Here is a 20,294-nt window from a genome sequence, read left to right as displayed (position 1 = left end):
ACCCACTCGCCTACCAGATCCTGTCGGTCGGAGGAGATGAGGACGTCCGTCACCAGTTCCACGGACGTCTAATATCTTCCAAGTTTTTAAGGTTAGTACGACGGCGTGGGATGTTAGGTGAGTATTTTGTGCTCCCTATCAGTTCATCTTAGGGGGCCTCTGTGGATTCCCTGCCTTTTCTGCGACTCTGTGCAGCGCGGCGCCTTACAGGCAGCCGCACTGCTATTTCTGCGGCCGCACTTCTATCCCTGCGGCCGCACCTTTTCTGCACTGGGCGACAATTAGGGACAAAAACCGGGGCCCATCTTTTGCGCGGCGGTCCTGATGACCGGCCGCGCTGCTTCCCCACGGCGGCTGCATTTTACAGGCAATCGCACTGCCTTGTCTGCGGCCGGATCCTCATCTCTCTGCGGCGCGGCCCCCTACAGGCAGCCGCGCCGATTTTTCCCCGGCGGCCGTACCTTTTTAGGTGACTCGCGGCCGTGGACGTCTCCAGCGGCCGCCGGCTTCTAATATAGGCCCCGGCTCTTCCCGGGGCCTACTTCTGGCGCCGGCACCAGCGCTCCTCTTTACATGCGGCGGCTGCCATGCCTATCAGCCGGGGCGCCCGCACCTTTTTTTTTGCGCCCGCACACATTTCGGCGGTCACCGGCTTCTAATTTAGGCCCCGGCTTTTCCCGGGGCCTACTTCCGGTGCCGCACTCCGCCCACTTCCTTTTTCATCGGGCGGGCTTTTCTCCCGCCCGACAAACTGTGCCCTGCATTCCCCACCCACCGGCGCCATCCTGGCTGGCTCCGCCCCTTCCTCCACGCCGCTGCTGGACACTCAGGACAGGAGTTTTTGCATCGTGCCACGCACGTCCGCCGTAGAACTCCACAGATCGTCCTTTTCTGGGTGCACAGCACAGCGCCGGAGATCCACGGCATCTTCCTCCAGGCCTGCAGCAACCTGGTATCCGTGTTTTTCGTCTGCCATGAGTAGCTCTGCGCTGCAGACTGACACCACTCTCTGCCCCACTGTCCCCTAACCTGCTGGCATTTTCTTCAGGGACCACCTTAAAAATGTCTAACTCTAAAGGGGGCCGCTCTCGTCCTCCTACTTCTTCCTCTTCTGCCTTAGTCAAGTACTTTGCATGTTTGTCCTGTAACAGCAAACTTCCCTCAGGTCAGTCCTCTCCGCTCTGTCAGGCCTGCAGCAACCCGATTGTGCCCACCGCCCAGGATCCTCCGGCCGATCCGCCCGAGAGTGAGACCCCCCATCCCAGGCTGGGCTTCCTCTCTGTCACAATCGGTGGCCGATCTAACTCGGGTGTCTCAAACTTTGGTGTCCGTGCTGGATCGATTACCCCTGCAGACCCCCGCAGTAGCCAGCGGGTCGCAGGAAGCTCCGTCCGAGCCCTCCATTGCTAGCCGCAAAAGGTCCGGACAGGAACGTCGGTCTGAGTCCTCTTCTCGCTCCAACTCGCCACTTGGTCCTCCTCTGCGGTCGGCGTCCTCCCGATCCTCCTCCTCTGAGTCAGGCGAGGCATTCTCTGATGCCCCTTCGGAGGATGTTTCGGAGCTGGATTCGAACCAAATCGCTACCATGAGGGATATGGTTCAGAATCTCATTGGAGCGATAAATCTAACCTGCGGCATCAAGGAGTCCTCTACGGAACCCGCAGATCAGGCGGTTTCGTTTAGACGGGCTAAACCACCTTCCAAGTTTTTCGCTCCTCACCTGGAATTCGAGGAGATTATGACCAGAGAAAGAGAGAACCCGACCAGACGCTTTCAGAGAGGAAAGTGACTTGGCGTTTTATATCCCTTTCCTCCGGAGCTCACCGCTAATTGGACGGCTTCTCCCTCGGTGGATCCTCCGGTTTCCAGACTATCCACCAACACGGTCCTCCCACTGTCCGGCGGAGCATCTCTGGAGGATTATAACGATAGAGTCATAGAATCTTTTGCTAAGTCAGCTTTTGAAGCGGCCTCAGCCAGTCTTTGCCCTGCCTTTGCTTCCACTTGGGTTTCAAAATCCATATCCAAATGGGTCAAACAGCTACGTCAGGGCATTCTGGACGGGGTTCCTTCCGGACAGCTGGCGGAACTTACCAACCAGATTTCTCACGCTGGTGAATATCCGGTCTCCGCCTCCCTGGACGCCGCGTCTTGTGCGACTCAGGCGTCTAGCAACGCGGACCATTTGGCTTAAGGCCTGGCAGGCGGATTTGTCCTCTAAAAAGTTTACAGCCTGCCTTTTCAGGGGTCTCGTCTTTTTGGTACTAAGCTGGACCAAATCATGAAGGACGCTACTGGGGGCACAAGCTCCCTTCTTCCCCAGGCCAAGCCTCGTCGCCCCCCTCCTAGACGTCAATTTCGGTCTTTTTGGCCTTTTCGTCGCTTCGCGGCATCAAACTCCTTCTCCCAGCAGCAACAAAGGCCACAGGCACGTCAAGAGAAGAAGGCAGTGTCCTTTAGGCCCACTCCTTCCTGGCGTCCTCGCTACTCCCAGGGTAGGTCCTCCAGGTCCAGGACTGGAAGAACCACCTCGGCCTGACTCTCGGCTAGTCGACAACCCACCTCCCCGGCTAGGCGGCCGTCTCTTCTTCTTCAGGGACGTCTGGATCTCCTCAGTAGAGGACGCATGGGTCAGGGAAGTTGTATCCTCGGGATACAAGATAGAGTTCGTTTCTCGACCCCGGGATCGTTTCTTCGAATCCCGACCTCCAAGAGATCCCGCTCTAGTTCCGGCTTTCTTCGCAGCCATCACTTCTCTCCTCAAAGCCGGGGTAATTGTTCCCGTCCCAGAAAAAGAGCGGTTCACAGATTTCTATTCCAACCTTTTTGTGGTACCGAAAAAAGACGGCAGGGTGCATCCCATTCTGGACCTCAAATTGCTGAACAGGAGAGTTCGTCTGAAGCACTTCAGGATGGAATCCCTTCGTTCAGTAATTGCTTCCATGGAGGTTCAGGAATTTCTGTGTTCCATAGATATTCAGGACGCCTACCTCCACGTTCCGATATTCCCAGGACATCACAGCGATACCTGCGCTTTGCAGTGTTTCAGGAACATTTTCAGTTTGTCGCCCTGCCGTTCGGTCTTGCAACCGCCCCAAGAGTTTTCACGAAGATCATGCCGGCGCTGATTGCCATCTTGAGGGTCAGAGGCCTGGTTCTGTTTCCATACCTTGACGACATCCTCATCAAGGCTCCGTCCTTTTCTCAGGCCCACGAAAGCCTGTCCATCGTTCTCGACACCCTAGCCCGTTTTGGGTGGCTGGTCAACCGGAAGAAGTCCTGCCTTATTCCTTCTCAGCGCATCATCTTTCTGGGCATACTCTTCGACACTCGTCAGATGAAGGTCTTCCCGAAGACAAGAGATCCATCCTTCCGATCGGCCATGAAGGTTTTGGGGAGGATGGTGGCAACATTGGAAGCGATTCCCTTCGCCCAATTTCACTCGCGGCCTCTTCAGCAAGCCATCCTGTCTCAGTGGAATAGGTCTGTCTTCTCCCTGGTCCGCCCGATCCGACTCTCTCCCCAGGTCAAACGGTCTCTCAACTGGTGGCTCACGTCACCTCTCGTCTCTCAGGGCAGGTCCTTCCTTCCAGTTCAAGCATGAAAAAGACCAGGTTTCTGGTCGAAACGTTGCTGCTTCATGGCGAAATAAGTTTTCTTTTTGATACTACTACACCCGGCTGAAGCTCTGTCCTCCGTTCTTGGTCATCCACCAGGACAAGGTGGTCCTCAGGCCTCCGCCTTCCTTTCTTCCTAAGGTGGTTTCCACCTTCCACCTCAACGAGGACATCGTTCTACCTTCCTTTTGTCCAGCTCCGACTCATCCTTTGGAGCGATCGTTGAACAAGCTGGACCTCGTCAGGGCAGTGAGGATCTACCTGGATAGAACGTCCACTTTCCGGAAGACGGATTCTCTTTTCGTCATTCCTGATGGCCCACGCAGAGGCCAACCGGCTTCTAAGGCGACTATTGCTCACTGGATCAGAACGGCAATTCTGGAGGCTTACCGGGTTAAGAACAGAGTGCCCCCTCTTGGGATCAAGGCTCACTCTACCCGGGCAGTCGGCGCCTCCTGGGCGGTGCACCACAGGGCTTCTGCCCTACAGCTTTGCAAAGCGGCAATTTGGTTTTACATCCACACATTCGCCAAATTTTACAAGGTCCATACCTGCGGACGCCAGCGTAGGCAGAAGGATCTTGCAGGCGGCAGTGGTGAGTCCTCTGACCTGATGGAAGTCTGTTTTTCCCGTCCTAGGGACTGCTTTGGGACGTCCCATGGTTCCTGTGTCCCCCAATGAGAGGCGATAAAGAAAACAGGATTTATGGTTGCTTACCGTAAAATCTGTTTCTTGGAGCCTCCATTGGGGGACACAGCTCCCTCCCAATGTTTCTATGTTCTATGACTGTTCTCACGTTTCCAGTTCTCAAGTTTGTGGTTATGGTTTTTCAACCTTTTTATTTATCTCCTACTGCTTTCTCACTAACTGAAGAGTATAATGCCAGTCGGTGGGGTGTACACTGCAGAGGAGGAGCTAATTTTTTTATTTGCATAGTGTCTGCCTCCTAGTGGCAGCAGCATACACCCCATGGTTCCTGTGTCCCCCAATGGAGGCTGCAAGAAACAGATTTTACGGTAAGCAACCAAAAATCCTGTTTTCTGAGGGACTGCAGGGTGCAGGACTCTGGAGCCATAACTGACGTGCATGGGACGGGGGTAGTATCGTAATGATGACAGGAGGCAGGAATTTCTTCCAGTGACCGCACGCCCTGGAGCCTGGAAGAAATCATTAGCATAAAGACAGAATATAATATTTCTCAGCAACAAGACCATTAATATGAAGCAGACAGGTAGGACTAGTGTAACATTTTAATTACCTGTATGCCCATATTTATAGGTCATATATGTCCCGAGGGTGACAGTTTCCCTTTAAAGTGAATCTATCACCAGGTTTTTTTCTAACTAATTTGAGAGCAACATGAAGTAAAAACAGGTATCCTAATTTCAGCAGTGTGTCACTTACTGGATTGCTTGGTGTAGTTTTGATAAAACCACTGTTTTATCAACAGGAGATTATCATTAGAGGACTGGTAAACTTGTTGGCAGCCTGTCAGTCATGAGCTCTGTATAGCCAGACCCCCACCAGTCATTGGTAGTTCTTTTGTCACACTCTACATGGGCAGCAAGTTGCCAATCAGTGGTGTGACAGAGTGACTGCAGACTTGTGAATCCTCATGGTGAGCGCTGTTAGGATTCACTAGCTTCAAGTGCAGGTGGTTCTATGAGCGCAAGTATGAAATATGTATACTCTCGGTGACATCCCGACTAGACAGGTGCAGCCTCATTCAATTCACTTGTATTTACCAAGGTTATGTTTGTCAATCCAAAAAAGAGAAAAAAATCCAGCTTCCAAAAACTTACAAATTTATTCAGGATAAAAGGCAAAGTACAGTCCAATCCAATAAATTACATAGTGAAGAGTAGCAAGCTACGCGTTTCGAACAATGGTATGTTCTTTCTGCTTTCTTCACATCCTGTTCCATCCAGATGTGTCCGGATCCCAGAATTCCAAGCAGCGAAAGTTCACCGACCTCCATATTGTGACACCCAAGTGATGGGTGTCCCAATATGGAAATTGCTGGTGGTACCAGCCTCTTGCGCGGTACCATCAGCGGAACACCGTCGCACCACACAATTTGTTAGTACTCCATGCGGTTGCATACTGTTCGAGCACATGGCGAGGACTGGATGGAACTTGGCTTTTAGAATGCATATTTTGTTTAAATAGATTGTTAGTGCCATTAACCAAGCCCCTGAGGTGCCAGAACACAAATTAAAAAAAATTTGTGACCCTGTTTTGGAATCTTCACTGCCCTAGGAATTCAGGATTCATGTATATGCATACATTTTTGGCTGTGTGCACACTGTACGTTTTTGGTATTTTTTTTTCTCCGCACGTTATTGGCCCCAAAAACGCAGTGGAATCCTTATGCCAGCTAAGTGCAGACACATGCACATTTGTGACCTGCTGGAGGTCATTTTGCAGGGCTCTGGCAGTGCTCCTCCTGTTTTTCCTTGCACAAAGGCTGAGGTAGCGGTCCTGCTGCTGGGTTGTTGCTACGGCCCCCTCCTCATCTCCTGGTGTACTGGCCTGTCTCCTGGTAGCGCCTCCGAACACTACGCTGATAGACGCAGCAAACCTTCTTGCCACAGCTCGCATTGATGTGCCATCCTGGATGAGCTGCACCACCTGAGCCACTTGTGTGGGTTGTAGAGTCCGTCTCATGCTGCCACAAGTGTGCAACCACAACCAACATTCAAAAGTGACCAATATATCAGCCAGAAAGCATTGGTACTGAAGTGTGGTCTGTGGTCCCCACCTGCAGAACCACTCCTTTATTGAGTGTGTCTTGATAATTGCTAATAATTACCATCTGTTGTCTATTCCATTTGCACAACAGCATGTGAAATTGATTGTCAGTGTTGCTTCCTAAGTGGACAGTTTGATTTCACAGAAGTTTGATTTACTTGGAGTTATATTCTGTTGTTTAAGTGTTCCCTTTATTTTTTTGAGCAGTGTACATAAAGCTTGTGCATAATCAGTGCTCAATTAATAATTGGTTTGGTCTCACCAGTATAATGGAAGTTCTCTGCAGTAGGTTCGCATTAGACCGGAGCAGGATGTTTGCTCCACATGAGGGGGGTTAGAGGGGCATGACAGGGAATGAGAGAAATCCCCCCCGACCACACATATGTGGACTATACATCCTGCTCCTATCTAATGCGAACCTACTACAGAGAACTTCCATTATACTGTTGAGACCAAACCAATTATTAATTGAGCACTGATTATGCACAAGCACTTTATGTATGTGGGTATAGGCTATGGGCACACGTTGCGGATTTTGATGCGTTTCAGTAGCGTCTTTGGATTCACGGAATTGCATCAAATCCGCAGTGTAGTGCACAAACAATGTTAGTCAATGGGAAATTGAGAATTGTTGTGCACATGCTGCGGAAAAAAAACCACTCGGAATCGCATCGTTTTATTTTCCGCAGCATGTCAATTCTTTTTGTGGATCTGCAGTGCTTCTGTACCCATTGACTTCCATTGAGTCAGTCAAATCCGCAGCAAAAGTGCAGGTTTAAAAAGGTCTGCGGATTTGCTGCAGAGTTGTGTGCGAGAAACGCTGCAGATAGGGAGGAGGAAGAGTGTGTGGGCGGAGACTGTATGTGTGCGGAGAAAATGTGCATGTCTGTGTGCGGGTGTTTTTGTGTGTCTGCGGGGCTGTGTATGTTTGTGCGCGCGGGTCTGTATGTAGGCAGGCATCGTCCGATGGGACTGCATGTATTTCTATGCATCTGAACGCTCTGGTCCGAAGTGCCTGCGGCAGTGCCAGGTATTGATGCGAGAGACTCGTGCGAGTTTCTCACAAGTGTGACCCCGGCCTAACGCAGATTTTGTGTGTATTGTCTTTATTTAACTCTATGTACCATTTTATTATGTTTATTACTAAACATCGGGCTTGGTATTATCTATCTATCTATAGATATATCTATCTATAGATCCATCATCTATAGATCTATGTAGCTATCTATCTATAGATCTATCATCTATCTATAGATCTATCATCTATCTATCTATAGATCTATCTATTTATCTATAGATCTATCTATAGATCTACTTATGTATAGATCTATCATAGATCAATCTATCTATAGATCTATCTATCTATATATCTATCCATCTATAGATCTAGCTATCTATCTATAGATCTATCTAGCATCTATATATAGATCTGTTTATCTACAGATCTAGCATCTATCTATAGATCGATCTATCTATATATCTATAGATCTATCTATAGCTCTATAGATCTATCTATCTATAGATCTATCTATTGATCTATCTATCTATTTATAGATATATCCATCTATCTATAGATCTATCTATCTGTGTGTGTAAACATTATTCTTCAATGGAGTATGTATATTCTTCAATGGAGTATAGATCTGTCTATCTATCTATAGATCTATATATCTATAGATCTATCTATCTGTCTATCTATCTATCTGTGTGTGTAAAAATTATTCTCCAATGGAGTATGTAAATGAAGTGGTTGGACAAGAAGTGACATTACAATTCTTTTTTTTTTTTTTAAATAATAGATCTTTATTTAGCTTACAAAAACGCATACAAATCCACATGAAAAAAAAGCTTTAAAATCTGCATAAAAAAAGCATCAAAAACGCATCACATCCGTGTGGATTTTTACCTGCGTTTTCTGCCACGAGATGCAGACTCTGCTCAGAAAATTACACAGGCAAATCTGCAACGTGTGCACATACCCTTATAGTTTTGTGTTACTTTTTGTCCAGAGTTATCCATTTTAATAATATTGAATTAAAGGTTATATTTTATTTATTTATATTTAACTCTCCAAGCTATACTCCTGCTAATCTCGAGGGTACTATAATAGTGAATTTTGACACAATACACTATAGCTGATCTTCAGCTAAGTAAATAAGAATCCTATAGTGCTGTGCACAGGATCAGTAATTTTCCTTTCAGGATTTACTGTTTGTTTAAATCTGCAGCATGTCAATTCTTTGCATTATTGCCGCATTTATCACCCACTGACTTAAATTGAGTTAGTCAAATCCGTAGCAAAAACGCAGGTATAAAAAGGTTTCCCAGTCTGTCATTTGTGTGACAGAGTGAGAAACCCTGATGCGACAGCTCTGATCAGCGTTAATGTTACCCCCGTTAAGATCATTACCACCGTACAGAGCACTGCGAGGTCAGATGTCAGGGTGATCCCACAGCTGTGACTCTGTCCCACGGTAAAAAGCTTACCACAGGTCATAGTCGTCGGCTGATAAGAGACTATTGCTTCCATCAACCAAGGTCTGCTGTCACTGATTACAGTGATAGCAGGCGGTGGCTGATGGGCGTAGTCATCAGCCGGTGCCTGTGCTCAAAGTAAAAAAAAAATAAAAAATAGAAATATATATTGAAACAAAAATAAAAGACAGTATAAACTCACCTTACACCTAATCCCTGAAGCCCTTGTCTCCTGTAAAAATAAAAAACACACCAAATACCAACCTTAACACCTAATCCCCGATGCCCATGTCACCTGAAAATGAGAAAAATAATAAACCACTATATCCCTCACCTATCTGCCAATCCAATTCGGATCACCTGTAGAGCAGTCACTGTTGTGAATTCTGTGGTCAGGCTCCCTCCTGTGGTCATGAGTGGTACTTCGGCTGGTTCTGTCCATGAGCTTCCTTTGGTGGATGTGAGTGGGGCTGCGGCTTCTGAGTTTCCTTCCTCAGGTGACGAGGTTAAGTCGTTAGGTGCTGCTCTATTTAACTCCACCTAGTTCTTTGTTCCTGGCCTCCAGTCAATGTTCCAGTATTGGTCTTGTTCTCTCCTGGATCGTTCTTGTGGCCTGTCTGCCCTGCATAAGCTAAGTTCTGCTTGTGTTACTTTTGTTTGCTATTTTTTCTGTCCAGCTTGCTATATTGGTTTGTTTTGCTTGCTGGAAGCTCTGGGACGCAGAGGGAGCACCTCCGTACCGTTAGTCGGTGCGGAGGGTCTTTTTGCGCCCTCTGCGTGGTTGTTTGTAGGTTTTTGTGCTGACCGCAAAGCTATCTTTCCTATCCTCGGTCTATTCAGTAAGTCGGGCCTCACTTTGCTAAAATCTATTTCATCTCTGTGTTTGTATTTTCATCTTTACTCACAGTCATTATATGTGGGGGGCTGCCTTTTCCTTTGGGGAATTTCTCTGAGGCAAGGTAGGCTTAGTTTTCTATCTTCAGGGCTGGCTAGTTTCTCAGGCTGTGCCCGAGGCGCCTAGGTCTGGTCAGGAGCGCTCCACGGCTACCTCTAGTGTGGTGTGATAGGATTAGGGATTGCGGTCAGCAGAGTTCCCACGTCTCAGAGCTCGTCCTATGTTATTAGTAACTATCAGGTCATTTTCAGTGCTCTTAACCACCAGGTCCATTGTGGTTCTAAATCACCAGTTCATAACAAGTCACATCAGCTGATGCGACTGCTCTACCCGCCAGTCAGCAACACACTGACAGGAGTGTGTAATTGCTCTGTGGTAAAGTTCACCGGAGTTCATCAGCTGAAGAGCCCTAGTGACCTCACTTATGGCACTGCTGCGTGAGAATATTCGCACACAGCAGCTCCGTCAGTGAGATCATGGGGGTTCATCAACTGATGAATTCCAGTGAACTTTCTCACCACAGCTCAGCGCTACACAGTGCAGGAATGATTACCTTCTGTGTCAGTGTGTAGCCTGCTGTCCTTGAGAGCAGTTGCATCAGTGACTGCTCTCAAAGTCATCAGGATCGTCGTGGGACATTATGGATAATCTCTTCACTTCGGACAGGTGAGAAATATTGTTGTTTATTATTTTATTTAATGTACAGAAGACGTTGGCTTCAGTGGACTGGGTGATGATGAGAGTATGGTTTAATTTAGAGTCATTAATTGAGTCTGTCATTATTTAAAATAAAGGACTTTATTCTGGGTGTGTTTTTTTATATACAATATAACTATGGGGTTAATAATGGGGGTGTCTTATAGATGCCTCTCCATCACTAACCTCTGGGCTTGATGTCACCTGACATTACAAAGGTGATATCAAACCCCCCACAATGCACCAAGTCAAGTGGGTAGAGCGAGGTGGTGGGGTGGATGAGAGTCAATGTTTTTAGTCTGAGGCGGCAATATCTATGGCCCCTTCCTAGCCTATTAATATCAGCCCACAGCAGTCTGCCTAGCCTTTGCTGGTCATTAATTATAATCATCATTTTTTTGGGGGGTTCCCCAATTTAATAACTGGTAAAGGCTAATCATACAGCTGTGAGCTGATATTAATAGCCTGGGAGGCTCCCTGGGTATTACCCCCTTCCCAAGCTATAAACATCTGCCCCCCAGCTGTCTGCTTTCCCTCTGCTGGTTAATAAAATTTATATTCTATTCAGTCGGGTGAAGCTGTGATTTTAGTTTACGCAGCAGATGAAATGTCAGGGTTTCAAGGACACTGGTGTTTAAAAATTGGACGGCACTCACATGGTCAGTATGCCGGCCGTTCTATCTCTTGCACCCATTGACTTGCATTGGTGAATCTTGTCCGATATACAAGGACAATCGCAGCATGCTACGATTTTTTTCTCAGTCTGAATTCAGCTGAGAAAAAAGATCGCAGATTAGCACGGACTCATAGATTAACATTGGTCAGAGTACAATCCGATTTTTTTTTTTTTTTTTTGGATTGCTTTTGTTTGTTTTTTTCGCAGATGAGTATGAGCCCTAATAGCCTAACGCATATCAACGCCACCAGGCGTTGCATTCCGAGTTCTGCCAGTTGGTGTTTGGTTACAGCCTATGTAGGTTCTTTCTGTGAACACTCCTCCATAGGCTGGTGACAACGTGGGACATCGCTTTAACACTTGGATTACCATCGGACCGGGGGTGAGTATATTGGGTTAATTTAAATGGTTAGAGAACTTGTCTGTTTTATTTCAAATAAATGCTCTACCCCAAGATATTAGGACCATCCATAATTTGCATAGTTTTAGGCGCTCGCTCAAAACACATTTGTTCAGAGCGGCCTATCACGTTCACTAATCAAAGTTATGTTATGTTTGTGTGTGTAGCCCATTCACTATCCCCATCTATTCCCCAACCCCTGAAGATGGCCGGACCATGATTGTAAATACATCATTGTAAATACACACCTGTACTTTGCATCTCCCCCACCTCATTGTAGATTGTAAGCTCTCACGAGCAGGGTCATCTTATTTTGCTATAATTATTGTATTGTTAACGTTGTTACTTATGACTTTTGTGTTTGAAACTATTAAACTGTAAAGCGCTGCGGAATATGTTGGCGCTATATAAATAAAGATTATTATTATTATTATTAAATAAAGTGTTTTATTCGCATTGTTTGTTTATCTAACTCTTTACTTACAGGTTTAGTAATAATGAGGGTATCTAACTGACACTTCTTCATTACTAAACCTAAAGCTTGGTGTCAGTGACAGCTGCTGACACAAACCCCTAATCCCATTACCCTGATGGACTGCACCTGGGCATCAGGAAGATCCTTGGCTAAGTGCCAGAATTGGCGCTTCAAATATGAAATGCCATTTCTGGGAGAGCTGAGGGCTGGTATTTTTGGCTTGGGACGGGCAAGTGAGCATAACAAAAGAAGGTGTTGAACACGGAAATTACACCATAAAACATTTTTTTTCCTTTTTTCAAGTATCTTTAGCTCCCAAAAGTTTTCATTGCTGTACAAAAACGTGCGTTTTTGCTGCCAACACATTCCTAGAGATGCAGAAACGTTGCAGAAATTTCTGCAATCAAATACTCAACTATGTGTGCACATAAGTGATAAAAATGTAATTTGTTTATTAGGTGCAAATGTTTCATGTACACAAGAGTAATGGGTGAAACTGGATACTACAATTTGTTACACAATTTCCTCCAAATGCGGGGAAACCCCATATGTTGTCAGAAATTACAGTTAGGCTGCTTTCACACTTCAGTTTTTTGCCATCAGTCTCAATCCGGCGAATTCTGAAAAAAACAGATCCGGCAAAAGTTGCCGCCGGATCCGTTTACTTCCCTCATAGACTTGTATTAGCGACGGATTGCGACGGATGGTCTCACGTTTCATCCGTTTTTTCCAGATCTGTTGAAAATTGGTTTTCCGGTGACCGAAAAGAACGGACATAGTAAAGTTTTTTTGTGTCCGATGAAAAACCGGACAGCGACGGATCTATCGCCGTCCATCGTTTCCTACAATGGAACCCTATGGCACTAGATCCGTCAAATGATGGAATCCAACAACGGATTCCATTTTTTTAAACTGAGCATGCTTCATTTTTTGGGGGGGATCCAATTAGCTGGATCAGTTAGTCGCATCGGTTTTTCACAATCTGCAACGGATCACATTTATTCTGTGCACTATGCTGAATGCTATTGTCGGGGTTTCCATGTAAGTCTTCCCCCCCAAAAAATATTCATACAAAATCCCCCCCCCAACACATTCATTCACTAAAATGAGGCAGAGCAGATGGAGTCACTTTGGCCTTTGTATGGCTTCGGTTACGATACTGTCTTTTTAGGCATGCATGCAACTATGGTCGACAGGACACCGCCGGAACAGAGACTTTAGAGAATCCAAAATGATTCCATGTGCTCTGCCTCATTATAGTGAATTGCTCCTTTGGGAGTTTCTTCCGAATTACAATTTTTGGGGATTTAAATGGAAAACTGGATATTATTATCTAGTATAGAGCATGGGATAAATGTGAACTGGGCCTTAATTTGATTTTGGGAGGCAGACTGAACAATAAACAGTAGTTCAAGGACCTTTTTTATTTTTATGCAGTTCATCATGTGGTATAGGTAATAAGCAGACTTTATTCTTCAGGTCAGTGAGGTTTTTTTTTCTTGGCCTACAGAACTGTAAGGCTGTGTTCACACGTTGCGGTTTTTTCGCGTTTTTTTCGCGGGTTTTCCCGATAAAAACGCTATAAAACCGCAAAAAAACCGCATACAATAAGCATCCCATCATTTAGAATGAATTCCGCATGTTTTGTGCACATGATGCGTTTTTTTCCGCCAAAAAAACGCATACCGCACAAAATCCGGACATGCTCTATCTTTTTGCGTTTTTTTTGCGGATTTCCCACTCCAAAATGCATTGGGAAGTGTTTGGAAAAAACCGCGGCAAAAACGCGTCAAAATCGCGGCAAAAACGCATGCGGTTTTCTTGCGGATTTCATGCAGAAAATGTCCGGAATTTTCAGGAATTTTCTGCATGAATTCCTGAACGTGTGCACATAGCCTAAAAGGGCTTACGGTATATTTTTCAGGATGAGTTTAAGTATTTATTATTATCATTTTGTGGTGCATAACATTTTTTGATAACTTTAGATTTTTCAGACACACAATAAACAAAACACAGCAATTCAGTGATTGTTTTTATTTTTACGCTGTACATTGTGCGAGTCAGTTCGATTATAGCGATACCAGATTTATATATATTTTTGTTGTTTTCTACTTTTTCACAATAAAAATAATGTTTTGCAAAAATGTACTTGTTATTACATTGTCAAATTCTGAGAGGTGTAACTTTTAACCCCTTCCCGACCCATGACGCCACGTAGGCGTCATGAAAGTCGGTGCCAATCCGACCCATGACGCCTATGTGGCGTCATGGAAAGATCGCGTCCCTGCAGATCGGGTGAAAGGGTTAACTCCCATTTCACCCGATCTGCAGGGACAGGGGGAGTGGTAGTTTAGCCCCCGTGGCTACGATCGCTCTGATTGGCTGTTGAAAGTGAAACTGCCAATCAGAGCGATTTGTAATATTTCACCTATTATAACTGGTGAAATATTACAATCCAGCCATGGCCGATGCTGCAATATCATCGGCCATGGCTGGAAACATTAATGTGCCCCCACCCCACCGATCGCCCCCCCAGCCCTCCGATCTGTCCGGTACACTGCTCCGGCTCCCCTCCGTCCTGTGCTCCGCTCCCCCCGTGCTCTTGTCCGCTCCCCCGGTGCTCCAATCACCCCCCCGTGCTCCAATCACCCCCCCTGCACTCCGATCCACCCCCCCGTGCTCCGTTCCACCCCCCGTGCTCCGTTCCACCACCCCCGTGCTCTGTTACACCCCCCCGTGCTCCGTTCCCCCCCCCCGTGCTCCGTTCCACCCCCCCGTGCTCCGTTCCACCCCTCCCGCGCTCCGATCCACCCCTCCATGCTCCGATCCCCCTCCCCCCCGTGCTCCCCCCCACCCCATCATACTTACCGATCCTGCCGGGGTCCGTCCGTCTTCTCCCTGGGTGCCGCCATCTTCCAAAATGGCGGGCGCATGCGCAGTGCGCCCGCCGAATCTGCCTCCCGGCAGATTCGTTCCAAAGTGCATTTTGATCACTGAGATATAATCTATCACAGTGATCAAAATAAAAAAAATAATAAATGACCTCCTTCCCCTTTGTCACCCCCATAGGTAGGGACAATATCCGCAGGTGAAATCCGCACAAAAAACACTGGAAATCCGCGGAAAATCCGCAGGTAAAACGCAGTGCCTTTTACCCGCGGATTTTTCAAAAATGATGCTGAAAAATCTCACACGAATCCGCAACGTGGGCACATAGCTTTAGGGTTAGGGTTGGAATTAGGGTTGTGGTTAGGGTTGTGATTAGGGTTATGGCTACAGTTGGGATTAGGGTTAGGGGTGTGGGGGGGGTTAGTGTTGGAGGTAGAATTGAGGGGTTACCACTGTTTAGGCACATCAGGGGTCTCCAAACGCAACATGGCGCCACCATTGATTCCAGCCAATCTCGTATTCAAAAAGTCAAATGGTGCTCCCTCACTTCCGAGCCCCGATGTGCGCCCAAACAGTGGTTTACCCCCACATATGGTGTACCAGCATACTCAGGATAAACTGCGCAACAATTACTGGGGTCCAATTTCTCCTGTTACCCTTGTGAAAATAAAAAAAATGCTTGCTAAAACATCATTTTTGAGGAAAGAAAAATGATTTTTTATTTTCACAGCTCTGCGTTGTAAACGTCTCTGAAGCACTTGGGGGTTCAAAGTGCTCACCACATATCTAGATAAGTTCCTTGGGGGGTCTAGTTTCTAAAATGGGGTCACTTGTGGGGGGTTTCTACTGTTTAGGCACACCAGGGGCTCTGCAAACGCAACGTGACGCCCGCAGACCATTCCATCAAAGTCTGCATTTCAAAAGTCACTACTTCACTTCTGAGCCCCGACGTGTGCCCAAACAGTGGTTTACCCCCACACATGGGGTATTAGCGTACTCAGGAGAAACTGGACAACAACTTTTGGGGTCCAATTTCTCCTGTAACACTTGGGAAAATAAAAAATTCTGGGCTAAATAATTATTTTTGAGGAAAGAAAACGTATTTATTATTTTCACGGCTCTGCATTATAAACTTCTATGAAGCACTTGGGGGTTCAAAGTGCTCACCACACATCTAGATAAGTTCCTTTCGGGGTCTAGTTTCCAAAATGGGGTCACTTGTCGGGGGTTTCTACTGTTTAGCCACATCTGGGGCTCTGCAAACGCAACGTGACGCCCGCAGAGCATTCCATCAAAGTCTGCATTTCAAAACGTCACTACTTCAATTCCGAGCCCCGGCATGTGCCCAAACAGTAGTTTACCCCCACATATGGGGTATCACCGTACTCAGGAGAAACTGGACAACAAATATTGGGGTCAAATTTCTCCTGTTACCCTTGGGAAAATTAAAAAATTCTGGGCTAAATAATTATTTTTGAGGAAAGAAAACGTATTTATTATTTTCACGGCTCTGCATTATAAACTTCTGTGAAGCACTTGGGGGTTCAAAGTGCTCACCACACATCTAGAACAGTTCCTTTCGGGGTCTAGTTTCCAAATTGGGGTCACTTGTGGGGGGTTTCTACTGTTTAGCCACATCAGGGGCTCTGCAAACGCAAAGTGACGCCCACAGAGCATTCCATCAAAGTCTGCATTTCAAAACGTCACTACTTCACTTCCGAGCCCCGGGATGTGCCCAAACAGTGGTTTACCCCCACATATGGGGTATCAGCGTACTCAGGAGAAACTGGACAACAACTTTTGGGGTCAAACTTCTCCTGTTACCCTTGGGAAAATAAAAAATTGCAGGCTAAAAGATCATTTTTGAGAAAATAATTTTTTTATTTTATTTTCATGGTTCTGCGTTATAAACTTCTGTGAAGCACTTGGCGGTTCAAAGTCCTCACCACACATCTAGATTAGTTCCTTTGGGGGTCTAGTTTCCAAAATGGGGTCATTTCTGGGGGATCTCCAATGTTTAGGCACACAGGGGCTCTCCAAACGTGACATGGTGTCCGCTAATGATTGGAGCTAATTTTCCATTTAAAAAGCCAAATGGCGTGCCTTCTTTTCCGAGCCCTGCCGTGCGCCCAAACAGTGGTTTACCCCCACATATGGGGTATCAGCGTACTCAGGACAAACTGGACAACAACATTTGGGGTCCAATTTCTCCTATTACCCTTGGCAAAATAGGAAATTGCAGGCTACAAAATCATTTTTGAGGAAAGAAAAATTATTTTTTATTTTCATGGCTCTGCGTTATAAACTTCTGTGAAGCACCTGGGGGTTTAAAGTGCTCAATATGCATCTAGATAAGTTCCTTGGGGGGTCTAGTTTCCAAAATGGGGTCGCTTGTCATTTCTGGGGGATCTCCAATGTTTAGGCACACAGGGGCTCTCCAAACGCGACATGGTGTCCGCTAACAATTGGAGCTAATTTTCCATTCAAAAAGTCAAATGGCGCGCCTTCCCTTCCGAGCCCTGCCGTGGGCCCAAACAGTGGTTTACCCCCACATATGAGGTATCGGCGTACTCGGGAGAAATTGCCCAACAAATTTTATGATCTATTTTATCCTATTGCCCATGTGAAAATGAAAAAATTGAGGCGAAAATAATTTTTTTGTGAAAAAAAAAGTACTTTTTCATTTTTACAGATCAATTTGTGAAGCACCTGAGGGTTTAAAGTGCTCACTAGGCATCTAGATAAGTTCCTTGGGGCGTCTAGTTTCCAAAATGGGGTCACTTGTGGGGGAGCGCCAATGTTTAGGCACACAGGGGCTCTCCAAACGCGACATGGTGTCCGCTAACGATGGAGATAATTTTTCATTCAAAAAGTCAAATGGCGCTCCTTACCTTCCGAGCCTTACCATGTGCCCAAACAGTGGTTTACCCCCACATGTGAGGTATTGGTGTACTCAGGAGAAATTGCCCAACAAATTTTAGGATCCATTTTATCCTGTTGCCCATGTAAAAATGAAAAAATTGAGGCTAAAAGAATTTTTTTGTGAAAAAAAAGTACTTTTTCATTTTTACGGATCAATTTGTGAAGCACCTGGGGGTTCAAAGTGCTCACTATGCATCTAGATAAGTTCCTTGGGGCGTCTAGTTTCCAAAATGGGGTCACTTGTGGGGGAGCTCCAATTTTTAGGCACACGAGGGCTCTCCAAACATGACATGGTGTCCGCTAAAGAGTGGATCCAATTTTTCATTCAAAAAGTCAAATGGCGCTCCTTCCCTTCCAAGCCCTGCCGTGCGCCCAAACAGTGGTTTACCCCCACATATGAGGTATCAGCGTACTCAGGACAAATTGGACAACAACTTTCGTGGTTCAGTTTCTCCTTTTACCATTGGGAAAATAAAAAAATTGTTGCTAAAAGATAATTTTTGTGACTAAAAAGTTAAATGTTCATTTTTTCCTTCCATGTTGCTTCTGCTGCTGTGAAGCACCTGAAGGGTTAATAAACTTCTTCAATGTGGTTTTGAGTACCTTGAGGGGTGCAGTTTTTAGAATGGTGTCACTTTTGGGCATTTTCAGCCATATAGACCCCTCAAACTGGTTTCAAATGTGAGGTGGTCCCTAAAAAAAATGGTTTTGTAAATTTTGTTGTAAAAATGAGAAATCGCTGGTCAAATTTTAACCCTTATAACTTCCTAGCAAAAAAAAATTTTGTTTCCAAAATTGTGCTGATGTAAAGTAGACATGTGGGAAATGTTATTTATTAACTATTTTGTGTCACATAACTCTCTGGTGTAACAGAATAAAAATTAAAAATGTGAAAATTGCAAAATTTTCAAAATTTTCGCCAAATTTCCGTTTTTATCACAAATAAACGCATAATTTATTGACCTAAATTTACCACTAACATGAAGCCCAATATGTCACGAAAAAACAATCTCAGAACCGCTAGGATCCGTTGAAGCGTTCCTGAGTTATTACCTCATAAAGGGACACTGGTCAGAATTGCAAAAAACGGCAAGGTCTTTAAGGTCAAAATAGGCTGGGTCATGAAAGGGTTAAATTTTTTCACCAACAAAGCTGTGTGTGATTTTTTTTTTGTCGGACAATTTGAAATTTGTATTGATACCATTTTTGTTTTTAGTTGAAAATGCTCAATAAACATATCTGATATCCCAGTTCACCCACATAATATCTAAAATTATGTCACTTAATGATCACATCACATATAAAACATGCATAGTTATTGTGTATGTGTCTCTTACAGATAGGATCAGTACCAAATATCAGTCTGAACAATGTCTTCATTCTCTACATTTCCAGGATTTTTCAGAGCTAAATGAATGTGTCTCACAAGATCATGAGGTAAACTGAGCTGAAGTCTCAGCATATATTAAAATATCATTAACAGTGACTCATTTAACAAAAGGTTTTTTTTTATCTAACTAATGATTTACAGGAAAGATATATATCTTGGTACCGTGTTAGCCAGTAGATAGAAAAATATTTAAGGCCCCGTCACACATAGCGACGCTGCAGCGATACCGACAACGATCCGGATCGCTGCAGCGTCGCTGTTTGGTCGCTGGAGAGCTGTCACACAGACAGCTCTCCAGCGACCAACGATCCCGAGGTCCCCGGTAACCAGGGTAAACATCGGGTAACTAAGCGCAGGGCCGCGCTTAGTAACCCGATGTTTACCCTGGTTACCATCGTTAAAGTAAAAAAAAACAAACGCTACATACTTACCTATCGCTGTCTGTCCTCGGTGCTCTGCTTCTCTGGTCTGGCTGTGAGCACAGCGGCTGGAAAGCAGAGCGGTGACGTCACCGCTCTGCTTTCCGGCTCCCCGGCGCTCACAGCCAGACCAGAGAAGCTGAGCGCCGAGGACAGACAGCGATAGGTAAGTATGTAGCGTTTGTTTTTTTACTTTTAGGATGGTAACCAGGGTAAACATCGGGTTACTAAGCGCGGCCCTGCCCTTAGTTACCCGATGTTTACCCTGGTTACCAGCGAAGACATCGCTGAATCGGCGTCACACACGCCGATTCAGCGATGTCAGCGGGACCTCAACGATCAAAAAATGGCCCAGGCCATTCCGACACGACCAGCGATCTCACAGCAGGGGCCTGATCGCTGGTACGTGTCACACATAGCGAGATCGCTAATGAGATCGCTGTTGCGTCACAAAACTTGTGACTCAGCAGCGATCTCGCTAGCGATCTCGCTATGTGTGACGGGGCCTTTAGAATTGAGAGTCCTTGATGGTTGATACCTTTTAATGGCTAACTGAAAAGATGGAAACAAATTGCAAGCTTTCAAGACTACACAGGTCTCTTCATCAGGCAACGACTAAAAGAAATTCTGAAGATTCACATATTTATGCACAACATAGCACAGAAAAAAAAAAAGGAAAAACCATTGAT

The 20,294-nt window shown here is 45.7% G+C and overlaps 1 protein-coding gene across 1 annotated transcript in view; it reads left to right on the top strand.

Annotated features, from left to right (window-relative positions):
- The window catches only part of LOC138665257 (zinc finger protein ZFP2-like), a 65,200-nt gene that overhangs the window by 30,614 nt on the left and 14,292 nt on the right, over positions 1–20,294 (top strand). The window contains exon 5 of the mRNA XM_069752571.1: positions 19,136–19,233. Within this exon, the coding sequence (XP_069608672.1) occupies positions 19,136–19,233 (98 nt within the window). The remainder of the gene's footprint in view (positions 1–19,135; positions 19,234–20,294) is intronic.

Source organism: Ranitomeya imitator, chromosome 2 (genome assembly GCF_032444005.1).
Source record: "Ranitomeya imitator isolate aRanImi1 chromosome 2, aRanImi1.pri, whole genome shotgun sequence".
NCBI classification, from domain to species: domain Eukaryota; kingdom Metazoa; phylum Chordata; class Amphibia; order Anura; family Dendrobatidae; genus Ranitomeya; species Ranitomeya imitator.
Note: the sequence above shows the minus strand (reverse complement) of the source record. Positions and strands in the feature narration are given on the sequence as shown.